Raw genomic sequence first — 27,814 nt, 5'->3', positions numbered from 1 at the left:
GGGTGACCTGATGAAGGCGGCTGAGTAACAAAAGAGCCTTGGCAAGATTTGACATAAATTAGTATTTATTAGTCTGGTCTGTTTTCAGCACATTAAAACCAGAGTATGCAGAATTGCAGAAAGAACTGGAATTAACTGCTACAGAGAAGAAGGCAGGAGGTGGGTGGGTGGGTGTAGTCTGAATTTTACGGTTCATATAGCATCGTGGTATGATGGGAAAAAACAGAGTGGTCAGGCCCCCTTCGGGGGATTATCTATTGATACCTAAAACCTGACTTATGATCAGTACACCGTCTTCATACTTGGCCATTTTGTAAGCGTTAGGATTGACAGTAGAATCCGGCGATCTGGGCTGGTTCGGTTATACTTGTTTTGGGTTACCTTTCTGGTGGATGTACTGCTAAATTCAGCTATGGCATGTGGTTAAATACTACTCAGTGGACACAAAAGTACTGCACATGGTTTCCTTTCAAGTCCAGACTTCTCGTACTCCGGCCATCTTTTCCAGTTCCACCGGGAGGAAGCAGAGGCGTCCCCAGGCCAGCAGTGAGACATAATCCCTCCAGCGTATCTTATAGGTCTTCCCCAAGGCCTCCTCACTGCCTAAAACACCTCACCAGGGAGGAATCCAGGAGTCATCCGAACTCGATGCCCGATGCCCCTTAAAGATTGACCGGTCATGAGACCTCACCATGACAATCTGGTACAGCATTACTGGAGACACCGTGCACACAAAGCTGTCGATCTCCTGCCGCAACCTTCAATCAATCATGAACAAGTCCCCGAGATTGGGCACCAACTCATGCCCAACCCAAAGAGTGCAGTCCACCCTTTTCCGTCTGAGAACCGTGGCTTCAGATATGAAGGTGCTGGGTGCTCATCCTGGAAAGTTCACACTCAGGTACAAACCTCCACCACTGAAGGTCAGAGCCTGAAGAGACCATCAGGACCGTTATCATCCGCGTATAGCAGAGACAAGATCTAAGGACCCCAATTAGATACCTTCAACGTCTTAGCTTCCTAAAGTAGGGGACAAAAACAGATTGCACAACCAGTAGTTCATGTTCGATGGTCATACCCTTCTCTCCAGCAGTCTGGAATAAATTTTCTCATGGAGGCTGAGGAGTGTAATCCCATGTAGTTGGAACACACCATCTAGTCCCCCTTCTTGAAAAGGAGGACCACAACCCCGGTCTGCCAATCCAGAGGTACTGAGGTTCCTGACTTCCGCAAAATATTGAGGAGACTTGTCAATGTGTGATTTTCAATTAGCATGCTAACTGTTGGAACAGTTAATGACTTAAGTAGAATTTGTGAAGTACAAATGTAGATTTTGACACATGACCACATACAATTTAGATTTAAATATTGGTATTCTTGCATTTTTTTTAAATTACATTAAGGAATAATAGACAATAGTGCCTGCATATTTTTGATTTGCGTACACAAATTTAAAATTAGTATGCAGCATAAATCACTCTCCAAGTCTTGGTTTCCGATCAAACATTTTAATCAGTTCACTTTTTGAGGCAGAAGAAAGTGACAGCAGACAATTGTGTGCAAGCACACAGCAGCAATTTCAAGGATAAAACAGGTAATCAGACGGGAGATTCTGCGGCAGCAGCATTTTCTGAGTGCAAGCTCACAGCACACAAGAGACACCGAGTGTGAGGGAACAATTTTGAGGTAACAAAAACCTACCAAACAAACAAGACAATATAATACAGTATCATGAACTTACCACTGGAAACAGATTTTAAATGGAAAAAAAAATCACCAACACCAACAACAACACTGATATTATTTACCAATGCAGGGTGTGTAAGGTAGAGGTCGGTTTGTGTTTTATTGCCTATAGTAAATACCATCAGTGTTATATAAATCCATTTCATTTGTATTGTTATAATCTTGTTTGCAGTATGTCATGTCAAAAACCGTACTTTGTTTTTTTATAGAACAAACACAACCTAATACAAAGGGCAGTTGGATTGAATCAGAAAAACATTTTAGTAATTAACATTTATTCAGAATCAGATGGACTGACATTTCAATATAAAATGTTTACACTGAAAGGAAAAAACAAAACATTGGCATCTTCTGTAGATCTCCTTTAATCATTCGTTATTTTGGTAATGGTTAAATTTTATTTGAACATGCATCAGGTTACAATTGAGTGCATCACATAATTCACAGTTCCACATGTCCAAAAGGAGTAGGAAGAAGCAAAGCTTATTGAATCCTACCCCTCTGGTACTTTCACAATCTGTATCTGTTACATTTGTTCACTTCCTGCCTTCCTTATATGATTTTTAATGTATATATTATTTTTTTCTTTAACACACACTGAAGTATAAGGTAATTTAATCATATAATGACATAATGGTTGCCATAATAGCCGTCAAAATCGTGATATATGACACAACATGACTGGTTCAAGATTCTTCATCCTTGTATTTAGCAAACATCAACTGCTTGTGTTGTTTCTTGAATTCGCTCATCGTTGTGGTTTGTTTGAGTTCCGTACTCTCGTAGCCTTCCAACTCAAAGTCCATGCCGTTATGTGCGTTGACTACATTTTACATGTTGCGATTTTACCTTTATTCCTTGTTTTTTTACTCCATGATATATGCAGTACCAAAAAGAACAATATATGGCAAGTATTATTGCTGTAGTATCAGTCATTGTACTTTAATGACGTAAGCTGCATGGTGTTAGCCCTTAAATCTGATTATGTGCTGTAGTTGCAAAATTCAAAAAAATCAATGAGTGATAAAGTCAAGCGTGCAAAAAAATAATTAACAATCTCAGATTACGCCAGATTTTGACAGCTGTCATTTATAAGAAAGAAAAGAAAAAAAATGCTTAGGTTGAAGTTGAGTCTTCAGTTTCGTTCATTTTTAGCCCAGTCTTGCCATCCTCCTGGGTAATGCTGGACACTGAAATTGAGGACAGAGTGAGACAGTCTGAATACCCTGTTTGGTATAGCAGTGGGTGCATTAGCACTCTCACAAATGTGCAGTATGCAAACAACAATAACGCTGGTTAATTTTATGTTTTGGGATGACTTTTGTATTCATTTTGATGTAAGAAGGTCTTACTCTTTGAATCCCAGAGAGGTGGCTTCGTCTAATGCAGTCTTGCTCCGGATGCCTTTCAGACAAGTGAACACTATCTTATCCGCCTGTTCAGGCATCTCACCACCGTACTTCTCCTTGAAGTCTTCTGGACCAAGCTGCAGGGCTGCGTTCACCTGGCCCACTGCAAAAACATGTATGCACAAAAAACATGAGTACAGTGGAACCTCAATTTTCATCATTAATGCATTCCATAATGTCCAAAGAAAAAGGAAACGTACAAAAACAAATTCATTTAATGTCTTGTAGACAACCAAAATACTAACACAAAACATTTTACAGAGAATAGTTACAGTTAAACATGTAGAAAACTAAGCAAAATACAGTACTTATGAATGAACTGAACATTTAACGTCACTTTTATCTTTTTTGAAGACAATGAGGGCAAAGTGGATGGGAGGAGTGAACTTATTGTCAACTTCAGCAACAGCTAAAATCATCATGATACACGCTAGCGTGGCTCAGTATGTGGAATGACACGCTCTTATATTGTTCCCCTATGCAACTTGTGTTAAAGGTTCCTACCTTTACATTTAATAAACAAAAAAAAAACACACAGATTCCTCTAACACTCAGAAAAACGCAAAGCACCTCTACAGCAAATGGGGACATGTGTTTATTTGAAGAAAAGAGGCAGATAGTTGTGTGGGTTCTGTGTGTACTTTGGTGTTCTCCCACATTCCAAAAACATGCATGTTTGGCTAATTTGAAACTCTAAAATTGTCCATAGGTATTGGCTGGTGACTGACTAGTCTAGAGTGTAACCTGCCTCTTGCCCAATACCAGCTGGGATAGGCTCCAGCATATAGCTCCCCCTGCACCTCCGGTGAGGACAAGTGGCATAGAAAATGGATGACTGGATCTTAAGGAGGTTCTAAGAAGGTAGAATCAGGCAATAGTGATAAGTAATCTATTGCAAGCAACCATTAATCCTGAGTGTTATGGAACAAAATAGTGACGTTGTAAACCTAAAAAAATGGGAGTGGGCCGGAGTCGGAGGATCCGATTGGCTGTCAGTTAAAACTCTGAACAATTTTCTGCCCAAATTAAGATGATTACTTGTGTTGAGTGCAGTCCAATAACCATCAGACGGTCCTATTTTGAAAACTATTTGTATTTGAATCCAGCACTCTGAGTTTAGAGGTCAAATTAAGTTCACCTGAAAAGGTTATGGTGCGTTTAATGTCTGAATTTTCACCGGAAATCCAAACATGTAGAATGTTTGTACGGTAGTGAATGTTCCAACAAGTGCGTCCACAGTAACAAACATTTTAAGTGAAGCAAAACAACACTCACATGGGACGTTAATGGAACCCGGGATGAAGCCGTACTCCCGGAGCTCCCATGGTTCTCTGACGTCTATAACAACAGACTTGCCACCCGCCAGGAGCTTCCGCAGCTGTTCGTAAGTCACATCTGTGCTCGCTGTGACTGAGGCGAATGTGCGGCTACCCAGCCATACCTCTGGGGATGAAGGGAGTATCAAACAACTTCCCACATATTGGAAATGTATGAAATCCACAGCATCATTGTTGTTATGTTACATAAATGCGTCACCCGCATTCTGCTAATAGTAACACAGCAAGTGAATTTGAGAACTCACTAGTGCAAAATGGGTGGGTGTTGAAATTCAGACTGGAAAAAACTCGTTCGCGCTGGGCTGAGGCACTGTGAAGGACATAACTGTGCCATAACCGTCGGCAGTCGGCTCCAAAAAATCCCAGACACCTTCGGAGAGCCATGTGTGATCAACAGAAACCTAACTAACTTGAATTTAAGACGACCTCTTGTAACAGTTACGTAAGGCCAAGTGTAAATATGGAACGCCACAAGTCAAGCGCACAGCGCATGCGCGAAGTACGGGTCTGTCAAAGGACAAAAGTCATCTTGGGTACACTTGCATAGACGGATGTCGAAACAGTGCGAATTATATTTGTGTTTGCACGAATTACGCATATTCGGTTATTAATCGCGTAGTATTACTTTATTTAATATTCAACTGCCCTTTAGGCATTACACCATACGACGATCAACGTGTACTTTCCAGTTTCCCGTGGAACCTGAATGCAACACCCTTGCTTGCCATATTGCTTCCGAATGCGTCACATGTTTACTTGGTGTGCTAATTGATGCTCCGAGGCCAGACAACATTTATAAAGTTTAGTTGAACATTTCATCTAAATGTCATGTCATGTTCTCGTCTTTACGTCTCAATGACTTTATTGCCAGGCGTACACATGTTAAACAAGCTTATTAACTGTACAGTTAGTATTACAAGTCGGTGGCTAGCCTGTTTGCTAGCCAGACAGAGTTAGCATCACTGGTGTCAGACATCTATAGGAAAGAGGTGAGTTTGTTTTGATTTACTTTTACTATTCCCCAGAATCCCATAAGTATGATGTCGCTCTGCATATCTTTTAGATGGATCTTGTGTTATTGTGTTATTTCTTCTGATTTAAATGTGGTTAATTGAGGCCTTTAATCTCACGAATGACTCCAATGACTTCAATTAGACCCTTACAGAGATCACGTGATTGAAGCTACAGAGTGTAAGTGATTGTACAAAATGATAATTTCAAATTAACTGGAGTATATTTTCGATTCTCATCCGAGATCCTTGCCTTTGACGTGCTTCTTTTACCGGAGCACAACTTGATAATGTTTAAGGTTAGTGTAACCATTTACAACAATGCACAATGGATATTATTCTTAACAAAGCTTTGTGTCCATTAAATCTTAAGCATTATAATTTTGCATATTACATATTAGTCAAAATTATACATGCCCAGTACATATATTTTCACTGGTAAATGTATAATCAAACATAAGTGCTTATATATGTGGATGCTACACATAGACATGTTACGCCTGCTTGTTTGCCTTGTTTGAGGAGAAAATGGCCATATTGGATGAATAACTCAAGCAAGTGTCAAGTAATAATAAAAGAAGACACTTTTTAAGATTTGCACACGACAAAGAAAATACCTGGGATTAAAAGCAAGTAAAAACTGACAGGCCTTGTGCAAAGAAGAGTTTGGAACACTGTGGTTGTTGTGTGTGCTAATGCCAATGCCTTAACCTCCAAAGCTCCAAATGCGTCTTAAGGACCCCCTGTCCTTGACAGCCGCCAACATGACTAAGCGGACAAATAAACCAAGAAAACCTCGAGATGAAGAATCATCGGATGAAGTCAGTGGTAAGTCACAGAGGTAGACAACATGATTGCTGTATATGATTGCTTAATAGTAGCATCCAATTCCCTTCTTCCTGGTTTGGCACCACACGTCATATACATAAAGTATGCTAGTTTCAATGCTAGTTTCAAACTGCTTTACAAAATTGATTGGAATATTGTGTCTTTTTCTTAACCAGGGTTGACTTGCCAGCATGTGACAAAGGCAGTGGATTTGAGCTCTGTGAAGAAAGCAATGTTATCCAGCTTGTGGTTAGTGTGTTCTGAGTGTCTGAAGGAAAGGACGATGATCAACAGTGAGCCCGGAGCCTCTCAAGACATCTTAGTCTGCCTCAAGTGTGGTTTCCAAGTAAGAATTATTTCAGATTCACACTGGGGACCTCAGCAGCACAGCCAAGATGCACCATTCAGGAACATATTTATCTCCATGAGATGGCAATACTGTATCTAGAAACATAACTAATGATAAAATATCAGAACAAGGGTTGAAAAAAACGTTTTCCACATTCCTAAATGAGTCAACAGAACTGTGGGAGTGTTGATTGTTTAACACACACTTTAAAAAAACACATTAGCAGTTTTGTTTAGTAGCTCAGTCTGTAAGGAATTGGCATGGACACCAGAGGGTTGCAGATTTTAACTTGTGCATTGAATAAGAGATTAACTAAGCATTGCCATGTCACGCCCTATATTTTACAGGGCTGTAACCACTCAGGGATTGAACACGCTGTCCAGCACCACAAAGCATTCCACCCTGAGCCACACTGCATCACCATAAGCTTGAGCACATGGAGGGCCTGGTAAGAAACCTTTCAAATTCTGATATAGACAGTATTTTTTGTGTTGTTTTTTAGCCAGTAAATACCTATATATGTACTGTCCAGCCATGCATTTTCTATGCTGCTTGTCCTCACTGTGGTAACACCTATGGCACTATGGTATGCTGGAGCCTACCCTGGCTGACTTTGCACTATTGACAAGCAATCATTCACTCTCACATTCATACCAATTTAGAGTCTCCAGTTAACATGCACGATTTTGGAATGTTGGAGCAAACTGGAGTATCCGGAGAAAACTCATGCAAACTCCACACATATGTGCCCAAATGGAGATTTGAACCCAGATGTAGTGGAGCTCCTGACTGTGTGGCCAACATGCCAACCACTATACCACCCTGCGGCCTCAATTGTACTGCTCTTGACTAATTTGGAGAATTGTATTCTAAGTATGAACAATATTATTTGTTTTCACTCTCTGACGGTTTTTATGTATTTTCTACTTCCTTTGTACCAGGTGTTTTGAATGTAATGAAGAGCTCTCCACTCACTGTAACAAAAAAGCCCTGGCGCAGACTCTGGATTTTCTACAGAAGCACTCTGTCAAGGCAACATCTGGTAAGGTGTTTGTCTCTTAAGCCTTTCACCTAATTACAAACACTTTTGCTGCAAGCAATTTAAGCAAGGATAAGTGCTCATTTTTGTTGAATGTATATATAGACGACAACTGTACATGGTACATGGTACAGTATATAATTGTATTGGAAACATGACTTTCCATGTTCATTTTGCTTTGCATTTTTCAAACCAAATTATTGACATACAAAGGTACTTGTGTATATTTGTAGTCATAGATTTACCTTCATGCAATGCTGCACTGTAGCATACCTGCTCCCCCTGGTGGATGAAGTTATCAGTAGTGTTGGCATCATCAGGCTACTTTGGTTACAATAGCCATTCTACTTACCGATGAAAAACAATTGAGATGTTTTAGACATTTTTGATAGCAAAATGTGACTCGTGGTCCTGTCTTCAGACCACCCGATCAGTCTTAAGATATCCTGCATTCATTTGAGAGAGGCTTTACAGCAGTGGAATGTTATGGTTAAAGGAGGTGTGACATTCTGCCTTTGCTTATATCAGATGTGTCTCACTGTGCTTTTTTAAAAAGACAGATGTCAAAGTTTCACACCAATAACTGCTACTAGATGGATAAATAGATATTAATCTCTAAGAGAAATATCTGTTAATTCATTAATTAACTGTGTCTGGCTGTTTAGGCATTATACAATCTGACGTGGACATTGACATGTCAGTACTTGCCTGTAAATGCAATATACTTGTATAATATTTACATTTTTTGAGATCATACTTTGGGTGACTGGTTTAAATCACCCATAAATCTGGACCAATAGTCCCAATTGGGTTGATTAATTTAAATTAGACAAAGTAGTGAAGAAACTTGTCTCTAATATTCTGAATAACATCAACTGATGGACCTCATATTATCATATCTGTGAAGTGTCAATTAAGTTACTGTTTTTAACCTCCATCTTCTTCCTCACTGTGTGAGGAAGAAAATCTCTTTACAGTTTCACTGAACTGTTTTTATCACTCCAAATGTCAGACACAATGTAGTTGTAGGTTGTTGTTTTTAACATCCATGATAAAAGGCTTCTTAGGTACCGTAGATGATGAGCGCCATGGCCCCTCCTCCCTTTGCAGTGTCAGTGGTTTCGGCAGCCCGGTGTCCAGTTGCCAGTGTCCGTAGGCCAGCCAGCCATGCACATTAGGGCTGGTCCTCAGTTAGTCTCTCAAAAAGAGTTACAGGATTGATGCTGTAAGTCTCCCACCCTGGCCCCGTGCGTCACATGACTGCACACATTAGAGGAATTAGGCGCTTGAGTGATGCCTCCCGCCTGGGTTCCCTGAAGAACAAGAGCAGCTGTGTGGAGTTAGGCCTCCACTCCTATATCCATTGTCTTTCCGTCTCTATCTGTTCCTGTCCCTTGTTTCTATATTTCCACATTTGGGCCTGTGTGCAGCTCCAGTGGGGGCCACGGTCCTGAGCGACTCAAAGAAACTGGATCACTCTCCACAGCTGGACAACGCTAACTCTCTGTAGACTTGTAAACAGATAATGTTCAGAAGAACATTATTTTCAACTGAACACTATTTTTATTGTGAAACTATATCACATATTTGCCTCCTACTACACAGTGATTTTACATTTTCACAAGAAAACAGGATACAATGTTTTTTTTTTTCCACTGAGAAGGTGTAAGCTCTGAAAGAAGAGTAAATTACAGTGAAGAAAATAAGTATTTGAACACCCTGCTATTTTGCTATTTCTCCCACTTAGAAATCATGGAGGGGTCTGAAATTTTCATCGTAGGTGCATGTCCACTGTGAGAGAGATAAACTAAAAAGAAAAATCCAGAAATCACAATGCATGATTTTTTAACAATTTATTTGTGTGATACAGCTGCTAATAAGTATTTGAACACCTGAGAAAATGAATGTTAATATTTGGTACAGTAGCCTTTGTTTGCTATTACAGAGGTCAAACGTTTCCTGTAGTTTTTCACCAGGTTTGCACACACTGCAGGAGGGATCTTGGCCCACTCCTCCACACAGATCTTCTCTAGATCAGTCAGGTTTCTGGGCTGTCGCTGAGAAACACGGAGTTTGAGCTCCCTCCAAAGATTTTCGATTGGGTTCAGGTCTGGAGACTGGCTGGGCCATGCTAGAACCTTGATATGCTTCTTACGGAGCCACTCCTTGGTTTTCCTGGCTGTGTGCTTCGGGTCGTTGTCGTGTTGGAAGACCCAGCCACGACCCATCTTCAATGCTCTGACAGAGGGAAGGAGGTTGTTCCCCAAAATCTCACAATACACGGCCCCAGTCATCCTCTCTTTAATGCAGTGCACTCGTCCTGTCCCATGTGCAGAAAAACACCCCCAAAGCATGATGCTACCACCCCCATGCTTCACAGTAGGGATGGTGTTCTTCGGATTGTACTCTTCATTCTTCTTCCTCCAAACACGCTTATTGGAATTATGACCAAAAAGTTCTATTTTGGTCTCATCTGACCATAAAACTTTCTCCCATGACTCCTCTGTATCATCCAAATGGTCATATGCAAACTTAAGACGGGCCTTGACATGTGCTGGTTTAAGCAGGGGAACCTTTCGTGCCATGCATGATTTCACATCATGACGTCTTAGTGTATTACCTACAGTAACCTTGGAAACGGTGGTCCCAGCTCTTTTCAGGTCATTGACCAAGTCCTGTCGTGTAGTTCTGGGCTGATTCCTCACCTTTCTTAGAATCATTGAGACCCCACGAGGTGATATCTTGCATGGGGCTCCACTCCGATTGAGATTGACCGTCATGTTTAGCTTCTTCCATTTTCTAATGATAGCTCCAACAGTGGACCTTTTTTCACCAAGCTGCTTGGTAATTGCTCCGTAGCCCTTTCCAGCCTTGTGGAGGTGTACAATTTTGTCTCTGGTGTCTTTGGACAGCTCTTTGGTCTTCGCCATGTTACAAGTTAAAGTCTTACTGATTGTATGGGGTGGACAGGTGTCTTTATGCAGCTAACGACCTCAAACAGGTGCATCTGATTCAGGATGATACATGGAGTGCAGGTGGACTTCTAATGGGCAGACTAACAGGTCTTTCAGGGTCAGAATTCTAGATGATACACAGGTGTTCAAATACTTATTTGCAGCTGTATCACACAAATAAATTGTTAAAAAATCATGCATTGTGATTTCTGGATTTTTCTTTTTAGTTTATCTCTCTCACAGTGGACATGCACCTACGATGAAAATTTCAGACCCCTCCATGATTTCTAAGTGGGAGAAATAGCAAAATAGCAGGGTGTTCAAATACTTATTTTCTTCACTGTAAATGGAGTTGCCAAGTACATAACATACCTGAGGGATAGCAGATTCTGTTATTAAAAGGTGTATGTAGTTTGCATCATTCAGTCTCACTCGGGCCCGCACATTTTTCCGGAACAAACAGGACCCAAAAAAGAACAAGAAATGAGCAACACTCTACAAGTGAAATTAGATATCATTCTTGGCAAAGGGTCACATTTTCATCTCTTTGAACAAACCTCATCTCTAGCGCCGTCTTCGATAGTCGGATCTGATTGGTTAGTTTGTCTATAGTTGACTAATTGTTGTTTATTTTATTTTATTATTTTAAGAGCACAACTAATGGGGATCTCATTTTCGACTTAAAAATAATGTATGTGTTTCCGTGTTGGCATGAGCAAATGAAGACCTCTGTGACGCAAGAGAAGAGAGTTAGCATTGTAGCAGTCTTCAGTTGCGCATATAAACAAACACTGTCAAATTGAATGTCAACACAATCACCCATAATACTTATGTAATGCATAAGGATTAACATTGTTTTCAAGTATTATTTTGTTGTGGTGCTGCACCATGATCATGTAGCGTAAACACTGTAGTTAGGCTTTGCAATAAATTAAGGACAGAAGAATTATATATTGTTTGGCATATGTTGTATTGCAGTGTTAAAGCTGGTGGAGTAGTCATTCGGTGGATTTCTTCTAACCCGGACTCCAATATGTGTGGACAACTTACCGAGTGGGAATATGCTTCCTCTTTTGACTTTACAAATTACCAGTCACCTTTCCTGCCGCACAAGTGTCCTGCACTGGTTGGGCAAATGCCTATAGAAATAGGCAGCCATTAATGGGCAAAATAGACTATTGTTGTTGTTGAAGAGCTTGTAAAATTGAATTTTGGTGTGAAGGCCAGGTTTTTAAAGAAAGCTGCTGTTGTGCTTCTCCTATGCACCCCAATGACAAAAGAGTCCTAGCAAGGATTTTTCACAATCCACAATAATATGGTACAACAGCCCATGGAAGACTGAAAGTCGATTAACTATGCTCTCTCACCATCAAGGTCTTTGGCTCAAGTACCAGAGTCCTGGTAAAAAGAGGATTGACCTCAGGAGCTAGTTTCTCTTTAACAGTGCAGCTGGGGAGTCTTTGTGAAGCTAATTAAAACATCCTGAATAGACATTTCTGATCAGAATCATTTAATTTCATATTGTTTTACTGAATTAATAGTACTCTGTAATTGGTCGAGTAAAATGTTTTTGTTTTGGTTTCTGAATCAAAATCTTCTCACACCTCAAGTGGAATTGTATCTTCTTTTCTCCAGTCTTTTTCACCCATATAATGAAATTGTATTTAATTGATATACTGCATGAATTCATTAAGTCTAGAATGTTGGCTGATGATTTGACAAATCCTCAATAGCTATGCATCTGTATTAGAATATTTAATTATTCTCTTTAATGGTATTAGAATCCAGTGGTACCTCTGTATCTGTGTTTTAATTTGTTCCAAAAGCTTAGACTAAAACTGAAACATACAAAAACTTAGGAACTTGCAGACAGTAATCTGAAATAATTATAAATGACAGAAAAATGCAACTTGAATGATCCCTTTTAATGTGGACTTCCCGTACATCCTGGCATCCTGGCATCTTCCCAACGCGCTGGAACTCTCAACTTTATTTGGGCCCATGGCAGGTTATTTGGCAGTCTCTTTCAAAAAATGCAGACAGTGAGTCAGCGACACGTAGGTGCTTTGTTTGGGTATTTGATTTGGCAGAATTATGCCGTACAGGACAGTTTGTTGTTTTGACAACATGCCTGCAATTTGCAATAAATTTTGGCATGGACCAAAGGATGATGTCCATGCCAATATATGCAAATAAAGAAATGTGATGAAAAATATTCTATTGTAACTTTAGTGTCTGCTTTTTGGCGAGTCTATCTCATTTATACTTCCATTTTGGCTCGCTCTTGCTTGGACTTAGCATTAACATTCTGACGGATAACATGGGTCCAAATCTCAGGCAGAAGAAGAACACTAACACACTAATGTGTCAAGTCAAGTCAGTGGCCAGTAAAATACTGTAATACCATTCCCTGGTGGTGCTTTTGTGGATGTAATCAAGGGTGATTCTGCCTTAATTCTCACCACTGCACATAGAACTAGGCCAGTGTGTGTGTGCTTGTGTCTTTGTTTCATGTGTATGATTACTATTAATAAAATCACAATTAAAAATCAAATCTCAAATACAGCCCTTCAAAATTCAACCAAAACAATTTTTCTGTAAGATTTTATGAAAATGGAGTCACGTAGTATGCAGTTCAGTTTACCAAGGTGCCCTTAATATATTGGCATGTGTATGTGTCTGTAAGTAAAATGTCACTGGGCTCGCCTGGCCTCAGATGGCAAGGAAGCAAGCTTTTTATGCCCAGCAGTCACAACAAATTAGTGAATTAATAAGAAATTTGGTGTTGCTCGTCCTTCCTCATGACTGCTTGCTCTGCATGAAGGGAGCTGACTTTGGTCTTCCACAGTGTAAGCAAATATTGAACCCGAGTGGCCAAACAACTGTTGTATAAATATGATTTTTTTTATGGGCTCTTGGGCTTGATCATACATTTACAATAACAGATACTATATACTGGCATACAGTGTATTTATTGATATATATATTTCAGGGGTGCTCAGATCGATCGGCCGATATTGGTGAAAAAGCACGGTATTGATATCGGCTGATACTTGCTATAAAACGCCAATCAGCTCCTCCCGGCTGCAGCATTGAGAACAAGTATGTCTGCCATGTGCGGGACTCTTCGTGAGAGTGATATAAGTTTTGTAGCCTGCAAAACATGCCTCAAAAAATGTCTCACCCGGGGTGGCGCTTTAAAAAGCTTTGGATTGACTGGGCAGGGTGTGGTGAGTTTGAGGCTTGTGATCATCCTTCAGGCAGCGACTAAAGCTGATTGACATATTCAGTTCACTTGTAGCTCTAAATACATAAATATCAACCATTTACCTTTCTATTCATTGAATACAGTAATAAATTAGCATATTCCAGAAATAATGGGTGCTTTGCGGTCATTCTGTTCCTCTTTGGTGAAGTCTTGTGTGTTTTTCATTCCAATACATATTTGTGTAAAGTAATGGCAGTCTTATATTTATTTGTTTATGTCTTGTGTGAAAAGAGCAGGGAGTTCAGGAGGTGTTGGTGTATATGCGTGCATGTGGATGACTCTGAACACCGCGATGCTTTTCTCCACCCTGGGGAAAGGCTCCACGCTGTTACTGCTGCCCACACTCGGTGGCTGAGCAAGAAGGGCCAGGTGGTGGTGCTTAGTGCGGCACAGTCAAGCGTGGACATGGCGCATGCTGACATTTGCCATCGTTGACTGCTGCAGGGAGAGGAAAAATCTGCTTTTCCATATGTTTGTGCTCATTGCAACCCTTCCCTCCACCCACTGCCCCCCCTCCACAACTGCCCTCTACTGCCCCCCTCTCTCCAGTCTCAACCAGATGGCTCCCTGAACATTGTTTACCTTGGGTGACGGTCCCAGATGCAGTGTGTGTCCATAGGCATCCCCATTTCACCCATTTAGTTTCTTCGTCCCTTTCCTATCTCTTAGCTAGTGCCTGTTAGAACTCTATCACTCAAGTTGCATCAGGTTTGTTTAGTTCTTGTTCTCTCATAGGCCACAACTCGAGCTAGCTGGCATGTCCCACATCTTTTCAATTTCAACCCCAGTATTGCAATACACTTTTTATGAGCAGGATTTTCCTACCGCCACATTGTGTGTCTTGACATATGGGAGCTCCCTTATGGCTTCGTAGAGGAGCTGTAAACCCCAGATGTTGCCAGCACAGGGGGGCCAGATGTATTTATCACCACTGAGTGGAATGCAACAGCCTGCAATCTCAACAAGCTGAACCTCCATAATCCCAGAACCACGGGATTGGACCTTCAACGACTCCTTATTTGTCATCAGCATTTAACACTTTCCACTTAATTTGAAGCCACATTGTTGCACTTGCATTAATTTGATATGAATGGAAGAGCAGGCAGCAGACAGAGTAAAGTTTCGGTATAAAATGTGAATTGGCAGGCCACAATTGAAAAGCACATCTTTTATATTTTATTGGCTGTGTAACGGCCATGGCCTTGAACAGAACAGATTTGCTGGGTCACAGACAACAGTAGGCCTATTAACAATGTTTGATGGCTTTTTCAATAAAGCCACTAAGCAGCGGAAGTGGTCCTGTTAAAGGAGAACTGCACTTTTTTTTTTCAATTTTGGCCTTATCCTTATGTGAAACATGAACACATTTCTTCCCATTTTCTGTGCATTCTAGTGCAAGAAAACGAGTTAATATGAGATAGCTAAAAACGGACGTCATGGGAAATACCCTCACAAAAAACGGCAAGTGTACGACAGTAACTGACTCGGATATAAACCAAGCTACAGTGATATTGTTATTGTAGCAGCTAACTTGAAAAATATATATTTATCTGGCAAACACGGGCCGCTCGTTTCATCGTCATTCACAGATGGAACGGTGGATACCGAGCGCCGAAAAGACAGACATGTTCATGTCTCACATGCCAACTTAGCCAACTTAGCGCCAGGCTCTTGAGTCATGTCTTGCTATTTGTGTTCTTCTGTTCTAGCATCAGGACCCAAGATCATCAAACCAAAAGAGGAAGCCTCAAATTACAGTGACCCTCCAAGGGGAAAGAATTCCGTCAACAGCAATGCATTGGTTCCTGTTAAAGGCATCAGTAACCTTGGCAACACATGCTTCTTCAATGCTGTTATGCAGGTTTGTAGATTTCTAAATTGTATTTCTATATATTTGTATTTATTTATATTTTTCAGTTGCTAGAGTTGAACAAATGCATGTCCGTGCACTATTCATGCAGTAAATATGCAAACAACAAAAATCATAAACACCTTTTTACAAAGTCGGAAACTTACACAGTGGCCTGAAAAAAAAAGTTAACCCCTTTCTGTTTTTTTTTTGCATGTGTGTCACACTTAAATGTTTCAGATTATTTTCAGATTATCAAGCAAATTTAACTAATAGTCAATGATGACACAATTGAACGCAAAAAATATTAATAAGGGAGGGGAAAAAGATCCAAACCTACATGGCACTGTGTGGAAAAAGTGATTGCATTCTAAACCTAATAACTGATTGGGCCACCCATTGCAGCAACAACTGCAATCAAGCATTTGCGATAACTTGCAGTGAGTCTCTTACAGCTTTGTGGAGGAATTTTGGTCAGCGTTACAGAATTATAATTCAGCCACATCAAAGGATTTTCCAGCATGAAGCGGCCTTTTAAGGTCATGGCCATAGCATCTCAATAGGATTCGGGTCAGAACTTTGACGAGGCCACTTCAATGTCTTCATTTTGTTTTTCTTCAGCCATTCACAAGTGGACTTGCTGGTGTGTTTAAGATTATTGTCTTGCTGCAGAACCCAAGTTCACAACAAGTCTTCCAGGTTCTGAAGCAGCAGAACAGCCTCAGACAATCACACTACCACCACCTTATTTTACTGATGGTATTTTTCTGAAATGCAGTGTTACTTTTACGCCAGATGTAATGGGACACACACCCTCCAAAAAGTTCAACTTTCCTCCTAATTCACAAAACTATTCACAAAACTGCATTTTGTGTTCAGTTAATTGTAACAAAAACAATCAGGAAAAAGGCATGACAAACACTTTTTATTAGTTATGGCATTTAAACAATTAAAAAGATTCTCAGCTGACATCTATTGTGATATGTTCAAAGAAACACAACACTGGTAAATATATTTCATATATTGCTACATTACTACCCAAAATTTTCATCCACCGATGAGTCTGAAAAGTTCAGTACTTCGTTACCAAGGGGACATTATTGTCAAACGTGTTTTGCGACCCTGACAGAGACAGAGCATTGGCATCATAACAGTTGGTGGAGATGTTTTGTTTTTGTTTTTTCCCAGGTCATCATTTTGTTTGTATTTGTTTACCAAGTGGTGAAAATGATATTTGTTGTTGTTTTTTTTGTATATTTGTTGCCTTGTATGGCAACGACCTTGTTGTCTCCTATGTACTTACAACTCACAATGCAAACGCACCATGTCATTTTGAAACGTGTTCAATACAGTGGCAAATGTAATGCTCACATGTTTACCTGCTCACACGAGTGGCTTTCAGTTGCAGAGCATGATCACCAGTTTAACCATGGATCCTTCCAGTCTCTCTCTGGCTGTGTGTCATGGTCACTGCAAACTGGCTCGCCTCTTCAACAATGAACCTGTTTTTTCCACCATTTTGTTAATCACCCCAGGACCTTTCTCGCTGATTGAAATTGGAGTGAGCATGATTTACTTGCTATTTTCTCTCGTTCACTCTCTCACTTTCTCTCTCTTTATCTCTCTCTTCTATGCTTTGTATTGTCTCCTTGAAAATTGCAATCTTTTGGGTGGAAACAGGTAATTGTTAGAGGATGAGCTGTGTCTGCATTCACAATGCCAGCTACATTGTGCGTTTTCCATAGCAACTGTCTTCATTGCCAGGATGTGACAAAACAAGTCTCCTGAAAGAAAAGAAAAGATACTTCTCTCTCACGATGGGACAATGAAATCTCCTCACCGACACTTCCTGATATCTCCTCACTGACACGTTCTTCATTTAAATACAAATTTAAAAGCTTCTTTGATCAAATCAACGCACCACAAGTTCAACTAATCCGACTGAAATTGGTGTAACATTTCAAAAAGGTTTTCGAAATGATCACATTGAAATTATTATTTATTAAGCTAGGAGTGGATACTGCTTGTTAATAACATACACTGTATACTTGGTACATTTTAAATGTATTGTATACAGCAATGAGATTTCAGAAATGTTAATGGCTGAATTAATATTAAAAATGTCTTGCAGAATCTGTCCCAAACACACATGCTCATTGACCTCATCCAGGAAGTGAAGGAGAAAGGGTACAAATTGAGGATCTGCCCCCTCGTTGACGCCCATCTGGTATGGCTAACTTTCTTCTTCTTGATTGATACTTTGTTTTTTTTAATTGTAAATTTGTCAAATGTTTACTGGTTCTTAAAATATGTGTTCTTATTTGTCATCTAACCTGCTGAATGAACGCAGGGCAGGCTGCTGGGTTGCCAGTACAACCATAAACAACCTGATGTATGTTGACAATCTAGTGATTTTCGATCTAGGCCACTACATACAGTATCTGTTGACTTTTTACAGAAAGTGATGTTTGCAAAATGCACAAACTAACATGCTTGTTTGCAAGTTTTCTATGTTTCCTCTGTAGTACAAAATACCTGCCAAACTTTATTTTGTGCTGTCTTTATGAATTGCAGGGGCCGTTATTAGTAACGCTGCCCAGTCCAGAGCCCCTGACTGCAGCCATGTTTCTCTTCCTCCAATCCATGAAAGAACCAGGGAAAGGTCCAGTCAGTCCCAAGATCCTCTTTAATCAGCTCTGCCAGAAGTAAGACACTAATATTATGTATGATAATTTCCTAGTAAGCCTGTTGTAACGGCAAGTCATTGTCAGAAAGTAGCTCTTGATATGTCAATCATGGGTATGTCGTCTGGGCCGTGTTCTTGTTTTGAGCATGGGAGAGTGCAGGTTGGACACACCTTTTGTGCATACACCCAGTTTAAGGTTGGTCTTGCACTGTTGTGCAGGTGGGTGACCAGGACATTTGATATTGGATGACTAGATACGTCTCTGGTGTGGCTTTGACATTTATTCTGGTACCTAGCTTTTGAGCAGGAGCGAGTGTGTGTGTGTGTGTGTGTGTGTGTGTGTGTGTGTGTGTGTGTGTGTGTGTGTGTGTGTGTGTGTGTGTTCGTGCTTCAACCTCACCTGGTATTGTTTCAGCCAGCAGCACTCATGCAGTCAATGTGCATTCAGACAGTAAGCACTGCAACCACCTGTATGCAATCAGATGGAACTAATATAATGTTGAGCTCATCTATTCCACTCGCATGCATTTGAAATGAGATATATTATGCTAAGCCTTTGTGCCCATTACTGTTATGCATCAAGTGCAATTTTATTCCAACCTGTATTCTATTGTGGGTGGATTTCTGGTTTGTATTCAGACCAGTGTGTGTTTATTTTCCACTGTTATCCTATATAAGCCCAGCTTTGTGATGATGCTTTTACTTAAGTGTGCTCATACAGTATGTGTGATTTAGCCATCTGACGGCCCCACTACCTGTATAGTCTGTGATCAGAGATTAAATAGATTAGGAGATTAAAAGAACAAAAGTTCTTCTCTACTGTTGAGATTTTCCACCTTTTGTGAGTATTATGTACTCAAACCATGTATATTGCGACAGAGGAAAAGATCAACATTTCCTCATTGCACCTGTGAGAAATACCTTGATTAACTACATTTCATCATACTGAATTATTGTTGATAATTAGATTTACTGTAGAAGTGCTCCTGTACTCTTAGACGTCACTAAGACACATTCATCTTCACCTGCTTCTTCCTCAGACAGCGAAGACCCACTACACTTGGTTGTAATTTGAAAAAGAGATGGTTTCTTCTCTATTAGTGTACTTCACGTAAATGTCAACATACCCACACCTTTCAAATATTGTTGACAGTCCTTCATGAGAAGTCTTGCTTCTCAGATAGAAACAGCCACGAACAACAGTGAATTCCATCTCTTGCTGTCACACGTACTCGCATGCATACACACACACACATACACATACACATACAGTATAAATACAATGAAGCAGGGTTGACATGTTTGTCTGCACAAGAGAAAGACATTGTAGAAAAGTACAAATATTGTGCTTGTGTGCTTTGCCGGAGCATGGTCAAAAGCAATAACATTCTAGCCTATTCCATTTGGACTGCTGTAGAAATACACAAGTGTTTCTAGGTTACAAATAGGAAAACCTGCAAAAACTCATGAGTGGATTACAATGTAATTGAAGTAAGATTTTTGAAATGTTTGAAAAGTTCAGTTTTGCCTCACAGACACTTGGCAACACTAACACTAATCCTAAACTAAAATATTCACAATTAATCATTAATAAATGAAAATAAAGTCAGCTTACTTGTTGAATAATTCTGGACACTACCAACTCTTAAAAATACATACATAAAAAAACAATATGCAAATGAAGAGCACCAAACAAAAGGCACCTAAAATATCATCTGTGTTTTATGATTTTCTCTTCATTTACTGTTGCACAGTTGGGTGATCATTCTATAAAACATTGTCTTGTTTGTCTTCATGTGAGTAAGTGCAGGATTAATTTATTTGATTTATTTTTGGATGCATTGTGCAACTCATATGTGTGTGTTTGGGGGATGAGCTTGTGTGGCCTTGTGTCTGGTACTAACTCATCCGGCTATTAATTGTGTTAGCACCGCAGCTGTTTGCATTGGCCAGATTGAGAGCAACGCTAAAGGGCCCTTCTGCTTCCCTCCGCTGGGATGAGCTTACAGACCTCTTCTCTCACATTAACTCTAACCAAGCTTTTCATTTTTTTTTTTTTTTTTTACATTTTCTCGATTCTTTTTTCTCCTGCTACCTCTCTCGGACTTATCTTCATCCTCCTTGGTTTCTTTGGCGAGGTTGACAGACTCGTTCATGAAACAAAAGGTGTACATTCCATTGCACGCTGTTAATTTTTAGGTCTTGCGAATAAATGACATATGTGCCCTTCAACATTCTTACCCCTCCACCCACCCACCTTTCCCGTTTTAATGCACGCATATCGTGCCAGTATTTAAGGATGGGGGAAGGTTGACTTAAGGCAACACTGGACCCCCCTGTCTGTGACCTGTCCTGGGGACAGGTGATGGCCATCTATTTTTTTTTTCACCAATTAACTGTTGGATGTAAAAAAAACAATTTACAAAAAAGTTTTAATTGGGATAAGCCACTCCCCCAACTAACTCCCTGCCCAATGGTATTTATCCGTTTGGTTGGTCCGACTTGCTTCTTTGCGTAGTGATGTTAGACCAGACCAACCTGTCCTGTGGTTATGTGGCTCGGCCCAACAGGTCGAAGTGGCTCCGTCCTTTGCTGCCCATCTGGCCTGACATCTGTCCACACATCTGTTCATTGTTGACAGCCAGGGGACGGTACCAAGGAGAGCCTCTCCTCTCAACACGTTATCGTTGATGCTTAGGTTGGAAAGATGTCCAACTAGCTGAAAGATGATTTGAAAATAGATGCTATTGGCCGGCCAGTTGAATAACATCTCTTGTTATTTGGTTGACTGACACGCATGCTAATGGATACAAGCAGTATTTTACAGTATTTTATTCAGAGATTATCCATACAGCCATGCGATAAAGTTACATTTATTCTTTATAGAAGCATCACAATGGGTGAACATGTTAGCATTTGGCTCTTTTTGTCTGTTGCAAAACATTACCTCTTGTGTAAATTTTCAAAAGTGAGCTTTGTCATTGTTATATGCTTGTTTTGTCCTGCACAATTGTTTTTCTTTAATGTAGAAACTCCCCCTCCTCTTCCCACAGGGCTCCACGCTTTAAGGGCTACCAACAACAGGACAGCCAGGAGCTTCTTCACTCTCTACTGGACTCCATACGAGTAGAGGAAACTAAAGTGAGGGATTTATATGCTTTCATTTCTTTGATCAGGAACAATATCATATATATTTTTTTTGCACATTTTTTGCACAACATATTTGTTTCATGGATAAAATAAAACCTTAGCAATGCAATCATATCATTGCATTTATATGAATCAGAGGTACACCCTTGTTCTATATTGTTTTGAATTTAATTATATCCTGGCATATTTAACTTCTATATACATAGGACAACATATTTCTATGTTTGGCACCCTCTTCTTTTTGGCAATGCCCCCACATGTAAATTATGCAATTAGCAGATCCACAGCCACCTATTTGAAGACTGACACGTTCCCAGTTGCCCCACCAGTGACTGTGTAAACCTAGCAAGAGAAGTTGGCGGGTGTGTTTAGTGGTCAGCCTGGGGCTCCACAGTCTCGGCTCCCCATCTCCCATTCAAACTTGTGAACACTGACAGTTGTGCCACTTAGTGGACTTGCAAGTGGCATAGTCGGCGTCATTGTGTGATCTTGGGAAACCCGCAGCTGCTGAATGAACTCTGCGGCTGTCCCATTGTGCTTGAGGGTCACTCGTCACCCCCTCCTAAAACACGCACACTGCCATTTTCCAATGTAATAAAGGAGGCATATAAGATGAGGTACAGCCTCCATTATTCATGTAATCAAACAAATTTAATCAACCAGGCGTGTTCACAAACACATCACCATATTAGCTTCTTCTAGTATTGTAGAGCAGAGTAAAATGTTTCACTCAACAAATCAGATTTCAAACTAATAAATTAATTTATGTGGGGTTTTAGTCTGCAATCGCTGCGTTTGCAACATTTTAGGCGTCCACTGGCATACGGTGAACATTATAGTACATGCTTGTGTGTGTGGCTGAGCATGAGAGCGAGATGGGTATAAATGTCCTTTTAGAGGCCCTAAGTGTTTGTGTTCATTGGCCATTAGTATCAGAGATCTAAATATGCTAATTTGGCCCCAGTCAATTATCAGCAATTAACTGAGATGGTCGGTATTACTCTCTCAGGGCATGGACTGTCCTTCTTCACCCCATCTTCATTTTTGTTTCCACCCCTGCACCCTTGCACCAGCTACCCTTCCCATCCCCTCAGCACCCCCACCTCTCCCTATCCATCCAGTGTGGGACTGTGCATGCTGTTACATTGGAGAGGAGGGGTGGGGGGTTACCGGTAATTAATTAGGAGAGCTTCAGCCTGGTCTCAGTGTGCTCACTGATGTGACCGCAGCTACTGTGAGTGGGGTGAAACTGGCTGGACTGGGATTAACGAGGCTTTTTGACCTAAATACCCAGTCCAGTGCGTGGGTCCTGGGACTGTGGGGGTAGATGCGGGGGGGTGACTGGTCTCAAATGCAGCCATAGACCATGGCCAATTATGTATTGATTGGTGCTTTAATGTGGCTGTGCCTCTTCACAGCTCTCTCACCAACAACTCACTGACCATGTCACCTTTAATCAGAGAGCCCTCTTTAAAAAAAATGTCACATAGACACATACACGCAAACGCACACACACACACACACACACACAAACATGCCCACTTAGTGCTGAGAGCCCCGTGTTAACAGGTTCAGACAAGGACAATAATTATTTTACACTAATGATGCTTATAAATGTAACTGTCAAAGTGCTATCCCGAGGATGCTGATATTTTCTTAATGGATGTAATTAAGAGAATGTAAGACAGGGGTGTCCAAAGTTTGGCCCAGAGGCCATTTACGGCCCACGGCTCGGTTTGTATTGGCCTGCGGCAAAGAAAAAAACAAAGGTGATAGAAAAAAGGTCTGATTTTTTTTTTTGAATAAGTTTGCTTTAACACAAATCGGAGATGTTTATTTTCCAGTTATATTTAACGGTTTAACATATTATCCATATGTGGTTTTGGTATGTTTTAACTAAAAAAACATGTTTTTAAAATAAAATTGTGCTCACTATCCTGTCATTGTGGAGAATGTTTGAACACATTGATGTAAAAAAAATTCTGTCATGATAAATATGCTGTAATTTATTTATTTTAAAGTCTTTTTGAAGTCACAATGTTTTCACTACTTTTTCAGAGAGTGAAGGCTGGAATTCTCAGAGCATTCAACAATCCCACAGAGAAGACAGCGGATGAGGAAACCAGGCGTCAAGTCAAAGGTTTGTTCTGCTCCACAAATGGGATGCTAATAGCTAAGAGCCATAGTTCCATCTTGTGGCAGCTAAAGGAAATACAATACAAGATTTCTAAGAAAGTAGAAATCCAGTAGCAGATCGTTTTAATTGGGACTACCATGACATCATATCACAAATACACCAAATATGCAATTGCTATTGATGTAAAATAATGCTTGTAAATAATTGAATGCTGTCTCCCCCCCACAGCATATGGGAAGGAAGGTGTAAGGATGAACTTTGTTGATCGCATCTTTGTTGGAGAGCTAACAAACACAATTATGTGTGAAGAGTGTGAACATGTAAGTATGCTTGGATGCACAATAGAATGATAATCCAGGGTTTATATATGCAATCATTGCAGTTTATGTACATACAATGTGCAGTGTACATATACGTATGTTGCTCAGGTTTTACTGATGAAAAAAGAAGCAATATATGTTTTGGTCTAATGAATACGAGGTGGAACTACAAAAGCAACATCACCATTATGGTAGTGGTATGTTTTGGGCTTGTGGAGTGATTGATGACCAATACCTAATAATGAATGAAAAAGAATAAAATCTTTATTCCTTTTTTTAATATATATATATATATATATATATTGTGTAAAAATCGTGTTTTTTATATACTAATTTATCTTTCAGATCTCAACTGTAAAGGAAGCCTTCATAGATATTTCTTTACCTATAATAGAGGAACGGGTAAGATATAAGTCATCGCTGTAAATTACTTCTTAGGCAATGATTGAGTTGAAACGTACAAATTGTATTTGCGCATATAAGAATAAACAATGTTGCATTTTTGTCCTCAGATATCGAAACCATCCAATAGCAGCAGACCAGGGAAAGGAAGCCGGGACCACGAATCCAACGTGACACATAATGAGCAGGTTCTTTCCACCGTAAATACAGCCAACAGAAACACAAGGCATCTCAGTAGACAGGTTGGTGATTGGCACTCATTGCCATGCCTTTGTCTAGCATCTTGACATCTTACAGTATAGCTACAGATAGGAGTGCCTGTGAGTGTGAAAATGGCTAACATTTGTGTTGTTCCTTCAGAAAACACAAGGCAGGAGGTCCTCCAGCTCGATGGACGGAAAGGGGGCAAGCTGCAGTTTGGATCAGCTTGAGGAGGAGAGGACTGCAGGATCAGCCCACTGTGTCCCTGCTAGCAAGATGGCTGCTTGCGGAAGCCTCTCAGATGGCAGTGAGAGAGACACCGGTGCACGGGACAGCAGTAACGATGCTGACAGTGAAGCTTCAGAGACCGAATGGACATCCTGCTCCAGTCACGTCCAATCTCATTTGACTCCCATTGTCAATCCATCATCAATATCTTTCTCTACCTCATCATCATCTTCTTCCAGGCAAGGTGGCGCTGTAGAGCCACTGCTTAGCAGTTTGTCAAAAGTTAGCCTCGGGCTCGGTTCAGGGGACAGCTCGTCCTCTTTGCAATGTTCTCCAGAGGAGCCCGCAGAAAGTCAGTACCACCAGACAGCATTCCAGGCTCTGTCCCACAGTTACACTCCCAGCTCTAAGGAGTGCTCCGTTCAGTCCTGCCTTCACCAGTTTACATCCGTGGAACTACTGATGGGCAACAACAGGTTGCTTTGTGAGAGCTGCACTGAACGCCGACACAAGCTGATACGCAAGAGCAGCTCAGCTGGTAAGCCCAAATCCTTGTACAGCATTTTAAAGGCATACAGTTGTGTGTGCTGTTTGGGATGTTGCAACTAGGGGTGCTCTGATCAGGGTTTCATGCTGCCGATTTCAGTAGATATCATCCATGAGTGAGATCTGCCAATATCGATTATAATGTCGATTACATGGATTAACTGTAATTTTTCAGTTTATTTATGGTGAGTGCCAGTAGTCGGGCACCATATACTACATGGGAAAGTTAGGACAATTCCCAGGAAAAAAATAGCTAATTATTAAAATATACAAATAAAAATGGGGAGGGCTCAACATGTTTTTTTTTTGTTTTTTTTTGATTGATGATTTTTAATTTTATTTTTTTTATTATTATTTATTTTTATTTTTTAATGGGACCCAGAATTCCTGGCTGCACCGCTGCTATAGGCTCTAAAAATAGGAACCATAAAATGACCTTGTTTTAGACCAGTGCTTCTCAAATAGTGGGATGGGTCCCTCGCGGGGCCACGAGAGGCAGGGAGTATTTTCAGTCGTAGTGCAGACCTGCCAACGTAAAAATGTATCATACCTAATGTGCAATTTGACTCATGAATACGCTTCACAGTTGCATTTTCCTGGTTTCATTTTCGAGTTCAGTCTGTACAGTACATATAAAGAAACAGTTTCTCAATGAAATGGGGGGCAGTACCCAAGACATTAGAGCACAACACCACACTGCACACAGGGATCTCTACAGGCTGCAGTGGTATAGACCACAGGTGGTTGGTGTTTGATTGGTGGCCGATTGATCGGAGCATCCCCGAGTTGTAACCTCAGAGTCTCACATTGCTTTGTCGTTGCATTGGTGGTGTAGATAAAAAGGCGGAAAAGATCTACACCAGTGCGAGGAAACAAATGCTCATTTCCTCACTTCCTCCTGTCATCACATTGCATCTGAAACGCTTCCACCAGGTTTGTTGTCTACTAATACAATTGTTGCAAATTGTGGTATCAAAGTAAAATGTTTTTACTGTACTGTTTTTAAGGCAGGGATGAATCTACGAAAGGTGAACCGCCATGTCGACTTCCCTCTGGTGTTGGACCTGGCCCCGTTCTGTTCAGCTTCATGCAAAGTAATTTACACTCACCACCATATTAAGAACAAATGCACAATTTTTTAAAGTTTTTATTTTATTTTTGTTCTCAATTTCTCGATGACAGAACCTGGTAACTGATGACCGTGTCCTTTACAGCCTGTATGGGATTGTGGAACATAGCGGGTCAATGCGTGGCGGTCACTACACTGCATATGTAAAAGTCCGTGCTCCCCAGAAGAAAACTGAACATCACAGGAACTTGACAGGTTTGGGTTCAGCAATATCTTATCAAATCTGAACCTCTTACCATAAACTTTGGTGTGTAAGCCACACCCACTCAATTTAGAGGGAGAAACAGATTTGTTCATATAATGTAAGCTTTACTGGTATATGAGCCGTACGTGTCATACAATGACATATTTTAGCAGTCACGAGTCTGTGAGGTCCAGACAGGGGTCAATCATGTCAGCCCATTGTACAGAAAACTGTACAATGTTGTGCTTTTTATCATTTTAAACTTGGTATTGGTACATGTTTGTCTATTTCTGAAGCATACCATGGGGGTTAAGTAGCTGTGTGTTGAATTTTGTGTTTTCAGTAATATGACACAGTGAGACTGGTATATACAGTATTATGGCGTCCTGTGATTTCTAATGGGTTGACAGTTACAGCATTGTAGCATGATTACATTGAAATGAGGATGTTTAAATGTTTAAGAACAGTCGCTTTGCTTATTTACTGTTAACATTATATTCAACTGTTTAACCTTGTGTGTGTGTGTTTTCCAGGTGCCAAGGGTTCTACCAGCAGCTCCCCAGGCCAGTGGTTCTATATCAGTGATGCAACGGTCCAGACAGTACCAGAGTCGAGGGTTCTCAACGCTCAGGCATATCTGCTCTTCTATGAGGAAATGCTGTAATTGGACTGAATCCATTTCGTAACAGACACGAGTGTTGTTCTGTGGAGTTAAGTAAAATGTGTAATTATTAGGGGGCTGGGGGGGGTTGGACTCTTTTCTTCAATAGTTCATTTGCACTTCTGTTTTTTTTCTTACATAAGGATTACCATTTGAAGGTGCTGTTGCTTGCTGACGGACTCTGGGTCGTCACTTTTGTTTTGCATCCGCCCCTCTTTAACCGCATGCAGGGGTGTGAATGTCTTATCTGTCATTGCTCTGTCAATCACCTAAACTCATTTTTTATAATACTCATTTGATGCTTGCGGTAGATGTGGCCATGTCGCAATCGGTGCATGTTTTTTGCGCAGAAAAATTGCAGTTTTTCGTCAGTATTTTGGT

At 40.5% G+C, this 27,814-nt stretch overlaps 2 protein-coding genes across 4 annotated transcripts; one reads left to right on the top strand and one right to left on the bottom strand.

The window, feature by feature from the left end:
• Nucleotides 1-1,492: 1,492 nt before the first annotated feature.
• On the bottom strand, nucleotides 1,493-4,967 carry tstd3 (thiosulfate sulfurtransferase like domain containing 3). Its single transcript, XM_058053735.2, has 4 exons — nucleotides 4,738-4,967; nucleotides 4,431-4,598; nucleotides 3,099-3,258; nucleotides 1,493-2,936 (listed from the first exon to the last, which is right to left on the bottom strand). The coding sequence occupies exons 1-4, from the start codon at nucleotides 4,874-4,876 to the stop codon at nucleotides 2,882-2,884; spliced, it is 522 nt and encodes a 173-aa protein (XP_057909718.1). The 5' UTR covers nucleotides 4,877-4,967; the 3' UTR covers nucleotides 1,493-2,881.
• A 238-nt stretch (nucleotides 4,968-5,205) lies between these two features.
• Nucleotides 5,206-27,645, top strand: usp45 (ubiquitin specific peptidase 45). Of its 3 annotated transcripts, none has more exons than XR_013627423.1 (18): nucleotides 5,206-5,481; nucleotides 6,222-6,330; nucleotides 6,507-6,676; nucleotides 7,027-7,127; nucleotides 7,621-7,721; nucleotides 15,650-15,801; nucleotides 17,921-18,016; nucleotides 18,364-18,494; nucleotides 21,529-21,616; nucleotides 23,684-23,765; nucleotides 23,991-24,082; nucleotides 24,428-24,484; nucleotides 24,595-24,726; nucleotides 24,845-25,451; nucleotides 26,295-26,392; nucleotides 26,467-26,553; nucleotides 26,674-26,783; nucleotides 27,306-27,645. XR_013627423.1 is itself a non-coding variant. In XM_058053733.2 (18 exons), the coding sequence occupies exons 2-18, from the start codon at nucleotides 6,228-6,230 to the stop codon at nucleotides 27,434-27,436; spliced, it is 2,370 nt and encodes a 789-aa protein (XP_057909716.2). In that variant the 5' UTR covers nucleotides 5,207-5,481; nucleotides 6,222-6,227; the 3' UTR covers nucleotides 27,437-27,645. The 3 variants fall into 3 exon arrangements, 1 of the variants encoding a protein (XP_057909716.2); XM_058053733.2 differs by having other exon boundaries at nucleotides 5,207-5,481; nucleotides 26,642-26,783; XR_013627424.1 differs by lacking the exon at nucleotides 27,306-27,645 and having other exon boundaries at nucleotides 26,471-26,553; nucleotides 26,642-26,712.
• The last annotated feature ends 169 nt before the right edge of the window (nucleotides 27,646-27,814 follow it).

The sequence above is a fragment of the Doryrhamphus excisus genome, linkage group LG5 (genome assembly GCF_037039965.1).
Source record: "Doryrhamphus excisus strain RoL-2023G ecotype Guam linkage group LG5, RoL_Dexc_Guam_v1.1, whole genome shotgun sequence".
Lineage (NCBI taxonomy): Eukaryota > Metazoa > Chordata > Actinopteri > Syngnathiformes > Syngnathidae > Doryrhamphus > Doryrhamphus excisus.
The sequence above is the reverse complement of the archived record's forward strand: the minus strand, read 5'-3'. Positions and strand labels throughout refer to the sequence as shown.

Bases quoted from the DNA above. Each gene is read 5' to 3' on its own strand.
- tstd3 (XM_058053735.2), bottom strand. From the start codon at position 4,876: ATGGCTCTCCGAAGGTGTCTGGGATTTTTTGGAGCCGACTGCCGACGG. The intron at 4,599-4,737 runs GTGAGTTCTCAA...CTTCATCCCCAG, and splicing joins CACCCACCCATTTTGCACTA to AGGTATGGCTGGGTAGCCGC. The intron at 2,937-3,098 runs GTAAGACCTTCT...CCTCAATTTCAG, and splicing joins ACCTCTCTGGGATTCAAAGA to TGTCCAGCATTACCCAGGAG.
- usp45 (XM_058053733.2), top strand. From the start codon at position 6,228: ATGCGTCTTAAGGACCCCCTGTCCTTGACAGCCGCCAACATGACTAAG. The intron at 6,677-7,026 runs GTAAGAATTATT...TATATTTTACAG, and splicing joins GCCTCAAGTGTGGTTTCCAA to GGCTGTAACCACTCAGGGAT. The intron at 25,452-26,294 runs GTAAGCCCAAAT...TTGGTGGTGTAG, and splicing joins ACGCAAGAGCAGCTCAGCTG to ATAAAAAGGCGGAAAAGATC.